At 29.2% G+C, this 19,115-nt stretch overlaps 1 protein-coding gene across 1 annotated transcript; it reads left to right on the top strand.

Moving 5' to 3' along the window:
- Window positions 1–8,938: 8,938 nt before the first annotated feature.
- LOC132947430 (uncharacterized) lies at window positions 8,939–10,655 on the top strand. The gene is made up of 3 exons (XM_061017707.1): window positions 8,939–9,193; window positions 9,435–9,792; window positions 9,898–10,655. Exons 1-3 carry the CDS (start codon window positions 9,064–9,066, stop codon window positions 10,088–10,090), a joined length of 681 nt encoding a protein of 226 aa, XP_060873690.1. The 5' UTR covers window positions 8,939–9,063; the 3' UTR covers window positions 10,091–10,655.
- The last annotated feature ends 8,460 nt before the right edge of the window (window positions 10,656–19,115 follow it).

Genomic DNA, 19,115 nt, shown 5'->3' with positions numbered 1-19,115 from the left:
CAACCAGTAAAAATTGCATGTATCTACGACCATTAATTTTAGAGTTACCAAAAACCAAAATAAATTTTGTGGAATATCAATTTTGCGTAAAATTTCTCGTTTTTCCAAGTTTTATCTTGTTTTTACCGGTGCTTTTGAAAACTATTGGATATTTGAAATTTTGACCTCCCGAATGTGCCAACTAGATTCACTTTCCCATCAAACAAGATACTGTTGAAGAAAATCGAAACAGTTTTCTTGTCCTAAAAAATAAAAGGTGACAAAAGATAAAAAAATTTAAAAAAAACACACATCATTGTAAAAACAAAACATTCAACTCAGAATCTAAAATGAACAAATAAATAAATACTAAATAAATAAACAATAATAGTTTATAATTAAAAACTAGGTAGTTATACTAGTTATATCACAGTTATCATATTTATATAGGGCTTGTTGTAATTTATAAAACTCTGTTTGATACCTTATCATAATAATATGATATACAATACTGAATACTAAAATCATGGTAGATACAATGGGGGGAGGGGGGGCTTAATGCATTTTAATTTATAATATACATTGACAGTAAATATGTAGGTAATATTGATATTTCCTGTCGATATTTTTTCCCACTGTTTAAATTAATTATTACCTAAAAATTTACCTAAAAATGATAAAAATAAAAAAAAAAATGAATAAAAAAAAATATATAAATATATTATTATTACAAAAATTATCAAAATTTGTTTAAAAAAATAGTTAGAAACATATTTTATCTATAGGAAAATTGACATTAATAATAAATGTTACTATACATGCATAAACCTATCTGGTATATACTTATTTTGGGGGAGTTAGGGCAAAAGTATAAAATTCCTATCGTTGAATTTGAATACACTTATAATGTACATTGCTCACTGTCCTATTTTTCGTTTGTATACTATTTGGTTGGTGTTTTTATTGAGGCGTGGTACAGTTCTGTATTTTTTTGTTACTTAGTGCAACATTATATTAACCATCAGTAGACATTATAAATTATAATGGTAAAAAATTATTTTAATTCGTTGAAAGTGAAGCTTGACGGACTAATGACTTTAGTATTAGTATAAATGAATAATAACACGACAATATGATTATGCTGAGGTATAATATATAATAACGTACAACTGGACTATTTGACTGTGACAGTACACACACACACCATATACGCACTGTATGACGGTGCCTGTTTAAGTGAGTATTACATACTTCCAAGGCCCTATATATATATCCACAACCGAGGTGATGTTACATCCGTATAGAGAGTGAGTCTTATACTCGGTATAGCTAGATACTAAATTTTACACACGTGTCAAATTAATATTAAACTAATATTAATTGTATATTTCAACAAATTTGAGGGGAAATACAGCACAATCCATTGTCTAAAATGCCTTCATCCTCGCTATAATGCTACTAAGATTATTGCCCAGTCATATGACGGTACAAGTGTCATGTCAGGTTATATTAATGGAGTCCAATCTAAAATTAAAGACTTTTATCTACAAATCAAAGTAGCAATAAGTATTCCCATAAGGTCAGCCACTTGGAAAAGATAGTTTTCTTCTATGAGGCGTATCCAAAATTGGTTATGAACCAGTATGCTACTAAGCCGTTTCATAAATTTGGCAGTGCTGAATATCGAGAGAGATGTTGTTACCTCGTTAAATAATGAATACATTTTAGAAGTGTACTATACTAAAGACAGACAATTTGTATTAAAATTATAGAGTTGAATTTGTATATGTATATGTATTGTTGATGTGAATTACAGTGGATATGGGGGTGTGGGGGCGTAGCCCCTTCAGACCCGTGTCGTCATGGTACTTTTAGCCTTCACAAAATATAAGCTCTAGTTACGCCTATGCATTTAACCAACTTTTTAAATGGTGAGGAAAGGCAGAAATAACAATCATTATTCATTGTATCAAGAAAAATGATAATTTATTGGATGCCAATATTAGTTCTGAAAATAATTCTATTTTTAATTTATCTGAACTTCGCAATACTGCTAAATATCTGCTATATGATATTATATTTTGTTTGGAAAAGCAATGTTTCAAGAGTATCTTAGAACATCAGTCCAAGATATCTAAGATTGAGAAATCCACCAGAGGAAAAAAAAAAGAAATAATGATTCAACTTACTTGTGTTAATAATTCTCACATTGATAATATAATCAAGATATGTAAAGATATTGAACACTTGGTTCAGAAATAATTCAAAATTATGAAGGCTAATTAAAAAATGAGAGCATTAGCTTTGTCCATTCTTGCTGTATCACATTTGTTTATTAATATTTTACCAGCAAACAATATAGATGATATAAATACTATACTTGCTGTTTGATAATCGAGGGGTGTTCGGTGAAGGACCAGTCGACTTTGGTCGACGGTGTAAATTTCGGGGTGCCCCTAGATTTCCGGTATATAGGCAACTTAATGTGCCTCTAGATTTCCGATACATAGACAACTTAATATGCCCACGACGCGAATCCACATGGCGGCGGCAGACAACAAACGAGAAACGATGGGAGAAAAGTGGTAAAAACGGATAAAGGACGTTGCAGTTTAAATATGGGGCCAGGGTATGATTGGTCTGATGCAATGATCACAGGGGGCAATCACAATTTAGGGGGAACTTAAAAGTACTTAAATCTACGGCAGGTGAAGGTCCGGTTCGGTGATCACTGCAGTCTGACGGTGTCGGCACAGATGCGGTTGGCACATTTGCGGTCGATACCTTTTTGGTGGCATTTGCGGTCACTATTTTTTTATACCTATGAACTAGTTTTACAATACTGACACAATAATATAAAATGTAAATAATTATAGTAATTATTATTTAGCTCTTATTCCACTTCAAGATATTGACGAAGGTTGGCTAATAATTATGGAAAGCAGTCCTAATAATGAAAAACTTTAATTATTTAATTATTTCATGAATATTTTGTAGAACAGTGGTTCAAAAATCAAATAATATCCAAGAATCTATGGAATTGTTAGGTACCAAAAAAGACACAGGACGAATAATGTTGTTGAAGGTTGGAACAGCAGATTGAACAAGCTAATTAATAGACCTTGATTAACTTTTTAAGCTCTATGCAAATGTCTCAAATTAGAAGCTGAGCATGGAGACTTATTGTTTAATCGACATTTTTTTAAATTTAGAAGGAAAGAAAAGGAAAACATGTTAGATGGAACTCGACATTAGAATTGACAAAACATTAAAATCATATGAAGAGGACAGAAACTTCAGAAAATGTCTAAAAATTCTTCCGTTTGTTTAAAAACTTACTTTATAAACCGTAACAATTAACTAACATATCTCTATAAAATTTATAGTTAAATATCATAATAATTTTTAATAAATATTTTTAAAAAAAAACTTAAGCACAGCAGTAGATATTTTATTTATTGACAGTCCTAAGCTTGTAAAAGTGCGAATGAAAGTTGTAGTTTATTGTATTATATTAAAAAAATATTGTTTAAAATTATTATTATTATGTTAGTATTGTAAAACCAGTTCATAGCCCATTATAGGTAGGTATAAAAAAAGAGTGACCGTACGTATCTGTGCCGACCGTATCTATGCCGGAATCAGTTTTTATATGTGGTGTACTGGCAGGCGTTGTATCTAAAACCATACCTTGGACATTGTGTTATAAAAATTGTGATTTGAACGTCCAAAGCTGTTTCTTAGAACATACTATTATAGTATTATAGTGGCGGAAGACTATAAGTACCTATATTATTTTTTTATTGATCATGAAGCCCGGCAACTATGGCTATGAGCTGTTTGTTTTTGTTTGTAGGGGAGGAAATTGTAGGTTAGTAAACACGTATGATTTGGTTTAGCAAATTTATTAGTGGGCACCTGTAGGTATATGCCATGCACAGGAGGGGGTATTTCTCTCCAGACGGGCGATTGTTAACTCCACCAGAATACCGGTTAGGTAAAAAGGTAATGAAAAGGTCTAATGTAAACTCTACCAGTTTTATATTCTTACCTGTAATGGGTATATGGAAACTCCACCAGTATTAAGGCCTTCTTTATGTAAAACTAAACGATACTTCTCTACTAAGTAAACTCAAAAATAAAAAATGAAAAAAAAATTATTGTGTTGTGAAAGTTATAAATACTAAATAGTTATAACAATGGATTTATATTAGACTTAATGGTTTGAATATTAACAAATTTTACTTCATAATTTTAGTTCACAGTTCAAAATATTATAAGTATTATAGCATATAATGTCATAATTAGGGAACGGATTTTAATTTAGTATAAAATTAAAAATATTTAAATATATATTTGTTTATTACTTAATAAATATTTATTTATAAATGTATAATATTTAAATATTTAAATTGAAAATAACATAGAATTATTAAATAATTAATTAAAATTAATTAAAATTAAAATAATTAATTAAAATTAATTAAAATTAAAATAATTAAAATATACACGAAAATTCTACAATATTACATAATTTGTGTATTTATTTGTAAAAAAATTTAATTATTCTAAAATATTAAAAAATATTTAACTCTCCTAAAATATTTAAAAATATTTAAAATAAAATTAGCATCAGATAACTTGAAATTAAATGAAATGTATACATATAATATCGAAAACTTTCCGATGCTATTATTACATAAAAATATTTATTTAAATTAAAATTCGTTCCCTAGTCATAATATTATATTACCTACGTATTTTTTGATTATTAGTTATTACAATTGTCTATCATTATTTTTTAACATAATACTGGCTATTGCAATTTGTATGATTTGTTCGAACAATTACTATTTTTATTTTTAAGTTTTAATATTATTTTTCGGCATATACTTATTTAAAAACGATAATACATTTTTATTATAAAATTATGATTTTTCGTTTAATAATTAACTGTATATTATATTAATTGTATAGTGTATACCTACAACTGTCCCTTGATTTTTTTTCACTGGCAGAGTTTACATGAACCCAATTTTACCTATTTTATTTTCCTGGCGGGGTTTACATGTGCCCCACCGGATACTTGCCCGAAGAAAAATGCCGCCCGCTGCCGAATTTGAACTGGCGCTGGTGTGCGTCATCCTCCCAGTACCTATATTTATAATTATTTATATTAGTTATAAAGAGTTATTAGTAAAATAATATATTTTTCGACAGGTTAGGTACTCATATAGGAAAAAAAATTTGTTATTATAATCATAGGTAATATATTCAAAAATGTGTTCGCACCCAATGTGTTCGCTATTTATTAAGTATAATATATTAAATCACCGGCTGTTGTTTGCGCATCACTACTGTTGCCGCCGCAACATAACAAATATAAGATTAAGCATAGAAATAAGATATCGGCCACGGGGGAACAGCTGGTCACACACACACACACACACAATCACCGTTGTAGGTAATCATTGTTTTATTTTTGTATATATTATTCAAACGTGTCCAGTGAATTATTATGTAATTGTACCTATAATATTAGTATACATAATTATTTTTACTATCACCGCGTTATCGCACGTCGCCGAGCTACGTACGTGTCCCCAACCCCCCATCCAAAGAAAATCTTGGAAATTTCTATCCAAATATTTTGTACGTCATTTGTATGAATTTGTATGACCATTTTTGGAATTTGTACGACACCAGAATTCGAGCAATATCGGAAATATGGAAGGGGGGCTGGAGACACATGTCTCCAGCCCCCCCTAATATAAATAATTAAGTATTCATACATTTTATACTGCAAGATTCAAGAACGCTATTTGTATGAATTTGTATGACCATTTTCGGAATTTGTATGCGACCCCCTCCCGAGTTATAATCGAAAAACCAATTTTCCCGTGTCCCCCGCCCCCCCATCATCGGAATTTTCTACTTTTTCCTACGCGAAACAATTAAACGCTATTTGTATGAATTTGTATGACCATTTTCGGAATTTGTATGTGACCCCCTCCCGAGTTATAATCGAAAAACCAATTTTCCCGTGTCCCCCGCCCCCCATCATCGGAATTTTCTACTTTTTCCTACGCGAAACAATTAAACGCTATTTGTATGAATTTGTATGACCATTTTTGGAATTTGTATGCGACCCCCTCCCGAGTTATAATCGAAAAACCAATTTTCCCGTGTCCCCCGCCCCCCACCATCGGAATTTTCTACTTTTTCCTACGCGAAACAATTAAACGCTATTTGTATGAATTTGTATGACCATTTTCGGAATTTGTATGTGACCCCCTCCCGAGTTATAATCGAAAAACCAATTTTCCCGTGTCCCCCGCCCCTCCTATTTGGAATATTCTAGTTTTACCTACGCGTAACAATTAAACGCCATTTGTATGAATTTGTATGATCATTTCTGGAATTTGTATTCGACCTTCCCTTTAGTAATAGTGGAAGAATATCTATGAACCCATGTTAAAAGGTATTGTTATACAGTGTTGAGTGGTTAACCAAAACCTAAGACTTATAATAAAAGTGGTTAGAAAAACCGTTAATATGGAAAACCTGTTGTTAACAACGAAAATCGTAATCGCAAAATTTGTTTTGATTTCCGTTTACCCGTTTGTATCTAATTCTTTGATTGTTGTTCATTGATATTTTAATTGATTTATGTAATAATAATGTTTTAAAATATAAATCTTATATATATGTATAATGTATATGATATTATATTCACCACGTACATGTAGAAGTATAGTAGTTTTTTTATAATTTTTGAATGTTCGATTAATTTATTTTTTCCATTATAAATGTTAAACAATACAATATAAGCATTAATCACCCTTTATACTTAAATTTAAATTTAAATGAACCCATCGTGAATATTAATATAATTCTAAAATGATAGTACGGTACAACCATACAGGTTTTAAATTACATCCATAATAATATATGTATCCTATATATCCATAGATATATTATTATCCAAGTGATTATCACTTATTTTAAATATTAATACCTTTTCAATGCATTTTTTTTTAAATTTAACTTAATTAATGTATTAAAGATGTGTAATAACATAACTTTTAATTTAATTGAAAAAATAATACTTTACTTAAATTATATAAGTTAAAAACTATAATTAACTTGCCCAGTTGTTTTTAACTATATACACAGTAGAACGTGCATAACTTTCTTACTTGATGTACAACAATATCTATAGACTATATTAATAGAATACCTACGTGATGTTTGTGTTGGAAAATTAAACGTTAATAAGATTTATTATAGTATATTGATATTAGTATATTTTTCTCGTAAATATTATTTTTAGATTCTTGCTTTACAACATTGTGTCTATTTTTATATCCATTTAATTAATTTTCGTTTCGGGTTTATTTCATTTCGCTTAAACCAGTCAATCGTATAACTACTCTTTTCTGTAGTTTATACTATTTGAATATTGTGACTGTTTGAGCTATTTTTTTAACGGCTACATTAAAGTGCATTTTCAAAATGGTTGGAAGAAAACCTGCAATAGAGCCTAGTGAAGTTGTTGCAGCTGTAATGCAATTTAAAGAGAGGGTAGTGATGAATGACGATGATGATAACAGAAGTAAGTATTTTTTAATACTTACCATAAATTAGTAATATTTGTAGTTTTAGTGAAAAAAATCGTCGTGCATGTACCAAATAATAATAATGAAGTTATATTGGAATCAGTGACCCAACCCCTCTCCGGAGTCCACGACGTTTTGGATTATACCTACCTATAATGGGCTATTATATTATAAGATATTTTTTTTTATTTATTTAATTTAGAATAGGTAATAAAATTTTACCTAAACTGTTATTAGAAACAAAAATAATAATTGTATGATAGTTTTATGATAACAAAATGTATGGTAATTGATAGTATGGGTACATTGTGTGAAAAATAAATACGTTTCGTAATTTTCGTAACCTGTCGTCCAGACAAAAGTTATGCGGAACGCATTTTGTCCCGTTCTTCCCTTTACTGATTTAAAACTTTAGAAATTTATTTATAATAAAATTGTTTTATTTTCGATATTTTTGTATGACATTATTTAATAGAATATTAGAATCTACAGTTACTTTTCAGTGGTATTTTTGGATTCTTGTTTTGACCATTTTAGCGGGTAGAAAATATAAAATTAATAATATTTTAATGTCACAATATTATTGTCAACAACGTAAAACGTAGGTACCTACTTATACTAACTTATACCTAATAATATTATATTTATAATTATATAAAAAAAAATTGGTGAAAAACACAGGTAAATAAAACAATTAACTAAAAAAACTTATTAAGATTATTAATAAAAATAGTAAATGATTAAAAGTATAATTAAAATAAATTATGTATATTAATAATTAATAAAACTATAATATTTAAAAATTAAAAATTAAATTAACCCGTTAAAACAAATTATATAATATTTAAAAATAATTAATAAAATTATGTGTTAATTAGTAGAACAAATAATTAACTAAACATTACCACATTTTTTAATCATTTTTATTTTCATTCAGATTTTTTTTTATTCAATCAAGGTATTTTTTTTATTGAGTATAGATATTTTTTTATCATAAAAGTCATTAAAGTCATTAAAGGCATTCACCACTACACTCGAAAACTAAAATGATCTTATATCAAAAAGCTTGGAAAATTAATACAAAAATCCATTTATACTTTTCTTTTAGTGTGTGTAGTGAGCCATTCATGGATTTAAATTGTAAAAATATTTTCATAAAATTAAGAAGTTAAAATTTGACAAAATTCCCGAAAATGTATAAACTATTTTATATTAAAAATTTCAAAAATATTTGAATAAGGTTTTCAACATTAAATACAAGTTTCCATATAAGTTTTTCTTATTATAGTTATAAAAAAAAATAAATGTAAACTATAAGTATGTTTTATAACTTATAGGTGTTGAAAGTTAAGATTTTAAATATCATCAATTTAGTCATAATTAATTGCTTTAATTTTCAATTTTAGGTATAGTTGTTGCAACTAATCCTATATGGTACGAGATTAGCTGTTACTTAAATGGTCGTATGAATGGTGCAGCGTTACATACATTTGTGTATCGTAATGCTCATGGTATTAAAAACAGATTAGGTCTTGTTTCTGGTCAGATCAAAAAGAACAGCTTAATGACGGAAGAAAATAGTTCGCACAATGATGGTAAATAGTTTAAATATTATGTCAAGTTGGATGCTTTTTAGTGGCTAATGCATGAACATTTGCAACTCAAAGCATCACAATAAATTCTAAAAGTTTTTTAATCGGATATATTTCTAATAGAATGAAATAGATGGTTAAAAAAGTATGAAGAATATAATTAAATTATATCAAATTGTCCTCCCTAAATAAATTATCAAAATTAACTTGATGTTTGGTTTTAATTTATTAAATTCATTTATAGATGATTCTAGTGAGGATAATAGTGATATATCAATAACACTACCATCAAAAAAAATTGTATTCACGTTTTCACCTGAAGAATGGAAAAGTGTAGAGCCGGAAGAAGTCCGTTACAAAGATAACGAGAAAAACCGCTCTACACAAAGTTCAAGAATATACCATGTATTGCCAAAAAATACATGGACACCATTATTGGCTGAACATTTTTGGGAGCATACTCAGTTACCTTGTTGTCTCTCTTTTCGCAGAGCAAGAGTACATCCATATGGTAATTTTTACATAAAAGTTGTCGGAAAATGTACTATATGTGAATCCTATTTTGAAGGAATTGTGTTCGAAAGACCTCCAGCAGCTGCAAGGTATTCTCAAACATATAATCGATTTTACTATACTTTATTCCATATTTTATTAATTTGAAATTAAAAATAACTTAATTTGTATTGTTATTATATTTATTTTTTCAGAGTGCTTATGGAATGTTCGTACACAGGTAATTTTAATGAAGTGCATAAGGCAAAGAAACGTCGCATGATTGGACCTGCACAATCAAAAGCTATTACAGCTATGATTAATGACGGTCGTTCAAGCGAGTCATTTAGAGAGACAGAAGCAGTACGGTTAATGAAAATAGGTAGGTATTTAATATTAATATTATAAATATAACTGTATTAGTGTATTATTAATTATCATACTTAAAATACTAAAAATGTTCACATTGTCAAAAAACTTAAAATGTAATATAAGGTTCCAAATCAAGTACAAAGTCACAAATTAATAATTAGGTTTGGGGTGGGGCTAACTTGATGGAGCACCACTCCCGAACACTTTGACAGATCTGTTCCAAACCAACGTCGATATTTAGCAAGTCAAAAGTAAAAAAAAAAAACGCAGAGAAAAACAAAATAACAATTAAGGAAGAACGGGAATTTTTTCACAAAATCGGTTTTCGACAAAATCGATTTTTGTTTTTGGTTGTAAATATATTGTTACAATAGTAGTTGAAACATTTTAAAAATACAAAAGCACAATTTTTTTTATAAGCAAAAATTTCCAAGTAGTTTTCAAAAGTGCCGTGAAAAACAGAAGAAAAATTAAGGAAAAACGCGCATTTTTAAGCAAAATCTGTTTTCGAGAAAATCGATTTTGGTTTTTGGTGTTACTCTAAGACAAATGAACGTATATACATGCAATTTTCACTGGTTGTTTATATTTGCATTTTCTATACGCGATAAAATTTTAAAAATATTTTGATTTGTTTTGAACTGTTTAGGATTATACTCAGTTTCCAATTTTTTTAAGTTTTTTTTCCATGAATGTCAAAAAAACTTTATTTGTTGGGTAAAAAAGCTTGAAAATTTAATACAAAGCTCCTACTATGTTGTTACAATGATATTTGAAAATATTAAAAATCCTTAGTCACTGTTTTTATTTATAAGCATTTAAAGATCAAATATTGACAAAATTTATCAAATTTAAAATTTAATAATTATTTTTTAGTTAAAAATTTATAAAATGTTCAACTTTTATAGTTAAAGATTGTAAAATTTAAAACGAGGTTCCACGTAAATAGGTTATATATAAATTACTTTATTCACAATAATATCATTAAATATACTTGATAATCATAGGCTGACTGACCGTTTCCGCTCAGAATCGTTTTTATTATATGTATGATATGATATGATATTATATTATATTATATTATATCATTGAATTTAAATTTAGCACCATCCATTACAGTGACCCACTTATAACCTACTGTACAGCAGAGTGACATCCACTTACCCACATTTTTTTCATTAATAATATATCTTTAATTTCAATTAGAAGTCTATACTTTAAATAAAGTCTTTATGAAATAAAAAATATTAATAAAAAATCGTTCTTTAATAAAAAAAATCTATTCAACAAAAAAAACTTTATTGAATAAAGAAAATATTAATATTAATCGATGATTAATCAATACAATTTAAAATATTCTTATTTAAAAAAATTTATAAAAATAAAAGTGACTAAAAAATTTAATAAAGTTAAGTTAATTATTTTTTTTTTTAGTTAGTCGCATACATAATTGTATTGATATTTTTGAATATTATATTTGTATTAATTATATATTTACATTCATTTGTAATAATTTTTTAGAGTCAGATATATTAATCATTATTATAAATTATTTTTATTAATTTAAATATACATTATTTCATTTTATTATTTTTAGAAATCTTATTTGATCATTTTTATTAATAATTTTTGAGAAAACCGTGAATTTGCTCCCCCCTTCCTAATCTAGCATAACCTAACATAGGCCCGATTTTTTTATAAAAATTTAAAGTTTGAAACAACAATTCTAATAAATAGTTCATACAGTAGCCAAAAAGTATAAAAAATATATAAACACAGTTACTTTTTATATACATTTTAAGTTTAAATTTATACAAAAATTTAAAAATACTATAAATACGTATACGACAATGTTAGAGTATATTTATTTTATTTTGTACACACAATTACAATCTCAAATGTTATTTTTTTAGGAAAAATAAAATTAACTTATTATAGTACTAATATAGTAAAACAAGTAACTTTAATCACAATAATATTATCAAATATACAAAGTTATATCATAGATTGATATGATCAGAATCGTTTTCGTATACAATGGTTTTATAGCATTGACCTCAAATTTACCAACACCCATTACAGCGACCCACGTGTAACCTACTGTACAGCAAAGCGACGTCCACTTGCCCACCTTTTTGTTTATGAAATCATGATTTTTGGTTGTAAAACTGTAAATCTGGTAATTATTTTGAATAAAAACGGTGAATTTGTCGTACAAATATAGGTTTCTTATTGGTGGTTAATTTAAATATTAAACATGTAAAAACATAAATTAAGCATTGGGCTCGATTTTCTTTTGATAATCGGGAGGTATTTTTATAATAATATTATAAGAATACGAGAAAAGTATATCGTTGTTTTATATTTGTAATTTAGGTGGCCATGACCCATCCATTCTTCCCTCTGGAAATGCTCTAAGACTTCTGAAATCTCGAAAAATTGCTTCTGAAAAGAGAAATGGAGATACGCTCACTGCGATTGGTATGATGAAAAAAGAAGATGAATTTAAAGACATTATAAGAGAAGTTGGATATGATCCATTTTTTGTTCATTATACCAATGCAGAGCAAATTCATATGTATCGGAAGTATTGTAGTAATGTTAATTATCCTGAAATTATCATTGACGCAACAGGATCCGTAGTAAAGAAGTTTAGTAAACTAGGCTTAGACAAGACAAATACCATATTTTTGTATGAAGCAATCGTTTACGATGAATTAAAATGTCATAGCTTTACAATCACAAATATGCTAAGTGAAAGGCACAATACTATATGTATTTCTAATTGGCTGGCTTACTGGATGAGCTGCAATGTTCCAAAGCCTAAAACTGTAGTATGTGACCAATCATTAGCTCTTCTTTCATCAATAGTAAGAACATTTACCCAATATTCATCATTAAACAGCTATATACACGCTTGCGCAGACATAATTACCAACAAGATACCCAAAGATTCTCGTTGGCTTCCTCAATGTTTTGTTAAACTAGATGTAGCTCATTTCATGAAACTAGCAAGCCAGTGGCCGGATTTAAAGTTGTTAAACAGAAAAGTTAGAGAAATCATTCTTAGAACTATTGGCTGTTTACTAAAATGTCAAGAGCTTGAAGACGTATACTCATTGTTCCTATCACTTTTAATTTCAATTACCAACGAAACAAACGGAGTTATACGAAATACTGACATTGAAACATCATGTCAAAAACATTATATGAGGTTGATTAATACTGCGTCAACAGGTACCATAGAACTTGACCAGCAACTGGATACAATTATAGATTATGCAGACACCGAAAATAGATGCCTGGAGGAACTTGATAACGATAACCAACTTGAAAGTCTTAATGATATGAACCCTTTCCAAGCATTGGCAGAAACAGTTTTGAATGAAAGTAAACGGCATGTACAAGTAGGGGTAAGTATAAATCCATTGTATGCTCCAAAAATAGTTCCTCATCTAATTAAGATGATGAAATTTCTGCCATTGTGGTCGGGCATAATGGTACCTTTTTTTGGATATGGAAAACGTGTTTCTAGCTCTGCTGCAGTCGAGTCAAGTTTTCATAAACTCAAAAATGTAACGCTGAAGCATGTTTCTTTACCTACTGATATAGAAATATTTTTAGAAAACCATATACGTTCATTGAGAGGAGCATTGTTATTACATTCTACTCAAGAGTCAGAGACAAATGTAGTAAATCAAATATCTAAACCAATTGATGATTCAGGTCAAACAAATAATTTACGTGAGAACAACAACATAAAAGAACAGACTAACACAAACAATTTACGGAATTTGAGATGCCCATTGTGTAAATCTGGATCATTACCTTCTAATAACGGAGCTCATAAATGTGGAATATGTACGAAGCCAGTCCACGCACTTCCAGAATGCTCAGCACACAAGCCGGATGACGATGAAATTCGTATCTGTTATAACTGCATTGAAAATAATGAAAAGCTTATTGAAGATAAAGCAACGGATGAGTGGAACCGAAAAAGTAAAAGAAAAGTTAAAAGTAGTTCATATCTTCTACCAAATCCACATTTACGACACGTAAATATCAGCGATTCACGGAATTCACGTGTTTTACCTTTGTTGAAAAATGGATCCCGCGCAGAAGAACTCAAAAGTTGTAAATTAAAAAGTTTAGAATCAAATGTTGTTTTAAGCAACACATGTGCGTTTGATTCAATAACATCAATGGTAATGGTTGCTTTTTGTGACAGTCAGTTATTTTCAGAAGGGCTCGTAAAATATAAAACAAAGTACATTGATTTCATAACTCAGTTGGTTTCAAAGGGAATTACGGCATACACATATACGGATAGAGCAGAATTAATTATATTATTACTGAATCCAGTGTTAGAAACACTTGAGTATAATACTTATTTTGTAAAGTGTGAGACTACACCTAAGACTATTTGCAAATCTATGTTTAAAGAGTTCCCATCCATCACAGAAATAAGTAGTTGTTCTAATGTAAAATGTGAGAAGTTTCAAGAAACATACTATCCGATCTATATTATAACATACAACACAACAAACGGCATTATCGGTGATCTGCAAAAATGGATTAGTGACCAATTTCAAAATCAACAATTAATAGTGTGTAATTATACAGATAAATTGGATAAAACCCAATGCAACAGTCTTAGACGAACAAGTTTTGAAATATCCCCATTATATTTACTAATAGAAGTTTTGTTTTGGAGAGGTATGTATTTTTTAATTTTTTTTTTTAGTTGAAAATAAATTAACTTAATTTATTTCTATATTTTAGGAGAAAACTTGGAACAGAGTACTGACGCTGCGCCACATGTAGAAGTTAAATTGGGAGATATTCCTGAAATTGTGTTCCATGAATCTACAGCGTATGTATTAAGAGGAGTTTTAAACTACCATAAAGGCAAAACACAACTAAGAAACTCAATTGGCCACTATACTGCCTATTGTAAAAGACAAGGAGGTAATTGGGAATTATATGATGACTTAAACAAAAAAACAAAAGCTGTAAGTATAAATACTGTGGTCGCGTGTGAACTGCTATTGTACACCATCTGAAACAATATTTTATAAATGTAATAGAACTATTTTCTTTTAAAAATTCATAAAAATTCAAGTAAAAGTTTTAAACAAGACAAAGTAAGGAAAATTGTTTATTATTAAAAAGTACTCAACAAATGTTTAAATTATTTCTCTATTAAACTAAGTTCCTTATTTTATTTCCATCTTCTAAGTGGACTTTCTTCCTTTGGGTTCAGAAAAGAAAGGAAGCACCTCTACTTAAGATACACAGGTAAGTGATTATAACAACATATTAATTCAAGTATAACAAGATTTATCTTGAATATAGGAAAAGATAAATCTTATTTCCATATAGTAGAAATGCATAGGTCTTAAAATAGAGATGTATATCAATCGTAATTAAATAATGACAATCCAAGATATTCGATTCATTACATTTTACGCGTAATGGGTCATAAACATCACAGACGAATTTTACTAATATAAATATTGTTGTATTTCAAGTAAATAGGTTATGCACGATATATTGTGTATGCTATTCGTGTGTATGCTTTCGATTAGAACTCGGGAGGGGGTCGCATACAAATTCCAAAAATGGTCATACAAATTCATACAAATAGTGTTTAAATAATGACAATCCAAGATATTCGACTCATTACATATTACGCGGAATGGGTCATAAACCTCACAGACGCATTTTACTAATATATATTATATTGTTGTATTTCAAGTAAATAGGTTATGCACAATATATTGTGAATGCTAAAAACTGCTAAAAACAACTTATAAACAAATAAAATAATATTACTTACCTAAATCCACAGCTGGGCAAGTTAATGATAGTTTTAAACTTATATAATTTAAGTAAAGTATTATTTTTTCAATTAAATTAAAAGTTATGTTATTACACATCTTTAATACATTAATTAAGTTAAATTTAAAAAAAAATGCATTGAAAAGGTATTAATATTTAAAATAAGTGATAATCACTTGGATAATAATATATCTATGGATATATAGGATACATATATTATTATGGATGTAATTTAAAACCTGTATGGTTGTACCGTACTATCATTTTAGAATTATATTAATATTCACGATGGGTTCATTTAAATTTAAATTTAAGTATAAAGGGTGATTAATGCTTATATTGTATTGTTTAACATTTATAATGGAAAAAATAAATTAATCGAACATTCAAAAATTATAAAAAAACTACTATACTTCTACATGTACGTGGTGAATATAATATCATATACATTATACATATATATAAGATTTATATTTTAAAACATTATTATTACATAAATCAATTAAAATATCAATGAACAACAATCAAAGAATTAGATACAAACGGGTAAACGGAAATCAAAACAAATTTTGCGATTACGATTTTCGTTGTTAACAACAGGTTTTCCATATTAACGGTTTTTCTAACCACTTTTATTATAAGTCTTAGGTTTTGGTTAACCACTCAACACTGTATAACAATACCTTTTAACATGGGTTCATAGATATTCTTCCACTATTACTAAAGGGAAGGTCGAATACAAATTCCAGAAATGATCATACAAATTCATACAAATGGCGTTTAATTGTTACGCGTAGGTAAAACTAGAATATTCCAAATAGGAGGGGCGGGGGACACGGGAAAATTGGTTTTTCGATTATAACTCGGGAGGGGGTCACATACAAATTCCGAAAATGGTCATACAAATTCATACAAATAGCGTTTAATTGTTTCGCGTAGGAAAAAGTAGAAAATTCCGATGGTGGGGGGCGGGGGACACGGGAAAATTGGTTTTTCGATTATAACTCGGGAGGGGGTCGCATACAAATTTCGAAAATGGTCATACAAATTCATACAAATAGCGTTTAATTGTTTCGCGTAGGAAAAAGTAGAAAATTCCGATGATGGGGGGCGGGGGACACGGGAAAATTGGTTTTTCGATTATAACTCGGGAGGGGGTCGCATACAAATTCCAAAAATGGTCATACAAATTCATACAAATAGCGTTTAATTGTTTCGCGTAGGAAAAAGTAGAAAATTCCGATGATGGGGGGCGGGGGACACGGGAAAATTGGTTTTTCGATTATAACTCGGGAGGGGGTCACATACAAATTCCGAAAATGGTCATACAAATTCATACAAATAGCGTTTAATTGTTTCGCGTAGGAAAAAGTAGAAAATTCCGATGATGGGGGGCGGGGGACACGGGAAAATTGGTTTTTCGATTATAACTCGGGAGGGGGTCGCATACAAATTCCGAAAATGGTCATACAAATTCATACAAATAGCGTTCTTGAATCTTGCAGTATAAAATGTATGAATACTTAATTATTTATATTAGGGGGGGCTGGAGACATGTGTCTCCAGCCCCCCTTCCATATTTCCGATATTGCTCGAATTCTGGTGTCGTACAAATTCCAAAAATGGTCATACAAATTCATACAAATGACGTACAAAATATTTGGATAGAAATTTCCAAGATTTTCTTTGGATGGGGGGTTGGGGACACGTACGTCGCCGAGCTGGCTCCGCGAACGTTATTAACACGACCACCCTGATATTTTGTCTCGTATCGTACGTCTTTCAGGCGAACACCGACGTGTGAAAATAATTATTTTACTCCGTTTTTGCTCTAATAGTAAGGTGTAAATGTTATAGATTTTCGTCGTAACGGTGACACGAGTCTATTATACGTATGTTCGTATATTATATTATTTTATTATTGTGAGCCATAAGGGCAATCATTACATTATTATTTTTGTCATTTGCGTGTATAGTAACCATACTACGGACCAGCTAGTTAGTCCGCGCTCCACAAACTGTGAGTTTTTCATTATTTTTATTATTATTATATTTACTATACACATTTAACTGTTGGGCCAAAAGAGCTATGGATATTTTTTATTGTTATTAATTTGTTGGCCAGAAGGGCCGCATATTATTTTATACGAGCTTCAGCTCAAATAGCTGCGTCAATATATTATTATTATTTCGGTCGGCCATAAGGGCTGGTCATTTATTATTATTATTTTTATTATTATACATTGTTGGACCAGAAGGGTCACATTATTTTCATAGCGGCTCAAATAGCTTTTTTATATTATCATTATATTATTATTATTTCGGTTGGCCATAAGGGCCAGTCATTTATTATTATTATTATATATTTTTTATACATTTGTGTTACGGTGAGTTAATAATTTGTACTGATATTATTTCAATTTGCGTATTATACAGCAACTTAGCTATCAGAAACCGTGTTACCATTTTTTATTACCTATTTGTTTAATTGTATACACACTTACACACATACACATATTCATACACAAATACACATAATTAGTAATTACACAACACGCACTACATAGCCGACAGTAATTGCTAGGCGATCCCGACCACTACTGCTCGAGCTATTACACCATTACACACCCAGTTTATTCTCCACATTTCTAGGTCTTAGGTGTTAGACGTGGTGTAAAGACCCTAAGTTAGTGTCCGGGCGCGCGTATTATTATTGTACGCTCCCAGCCCGCACAACTACTGTTGAATTTCACCTTTTTTTTAAGATACTTAAGCATCGTTTATAAAAAATGCATCGGGTAAAAGCTCATATTTTGTGTACTTAATTCAACGATAGAAATTTAATATATTTATAATATTTTAAATATGGGTAGTCACGCCAATGACGTAAATATATAGGTCAGGTTAGGTTAGGTACAGGTAGAAACCAAAGTCGTTAGACCAGCTGCAATACGATTGAGAACGTTTGACCTTTTTTAGCGTACGATTGAGATCACTCGAAATGGAACAATTAAATAACCGCTGACCGAAAAATACAGTACTATTAAGAACGAAATTAAGCGCAACGTTGCCGGACTATATTCAAGTCAAAATAAAAATGAAATAAAACATCGAATAATAATAATATACATTTTAAAAATGTCATGTCAATTTACATAATATATAACATACCTATAATACAAAAGCTTATTAATTTAAAAACATAAGCAACATTTCATGT

This window comes from Metopolophium dirhodum, chromosome 6 (assembly GCF_019925205.1).
Source record: "Metopolophium dirhodum isolate CAU chromosome 6, ASM1992520v1, whole genome shotgun sequence".
NCBI classification, from domain to species: domain Eukaryota; kingdom Metazoa; phylum Arthropoda; class Insecta; order Hemiptera; family Aphididae; genus Metopolophium; species Metopolophium dirhodum.
Note: the sequence above shows the minus strand (reverse complement) of the source record. Positions and strands in the feature narration are given on the sequence as shown.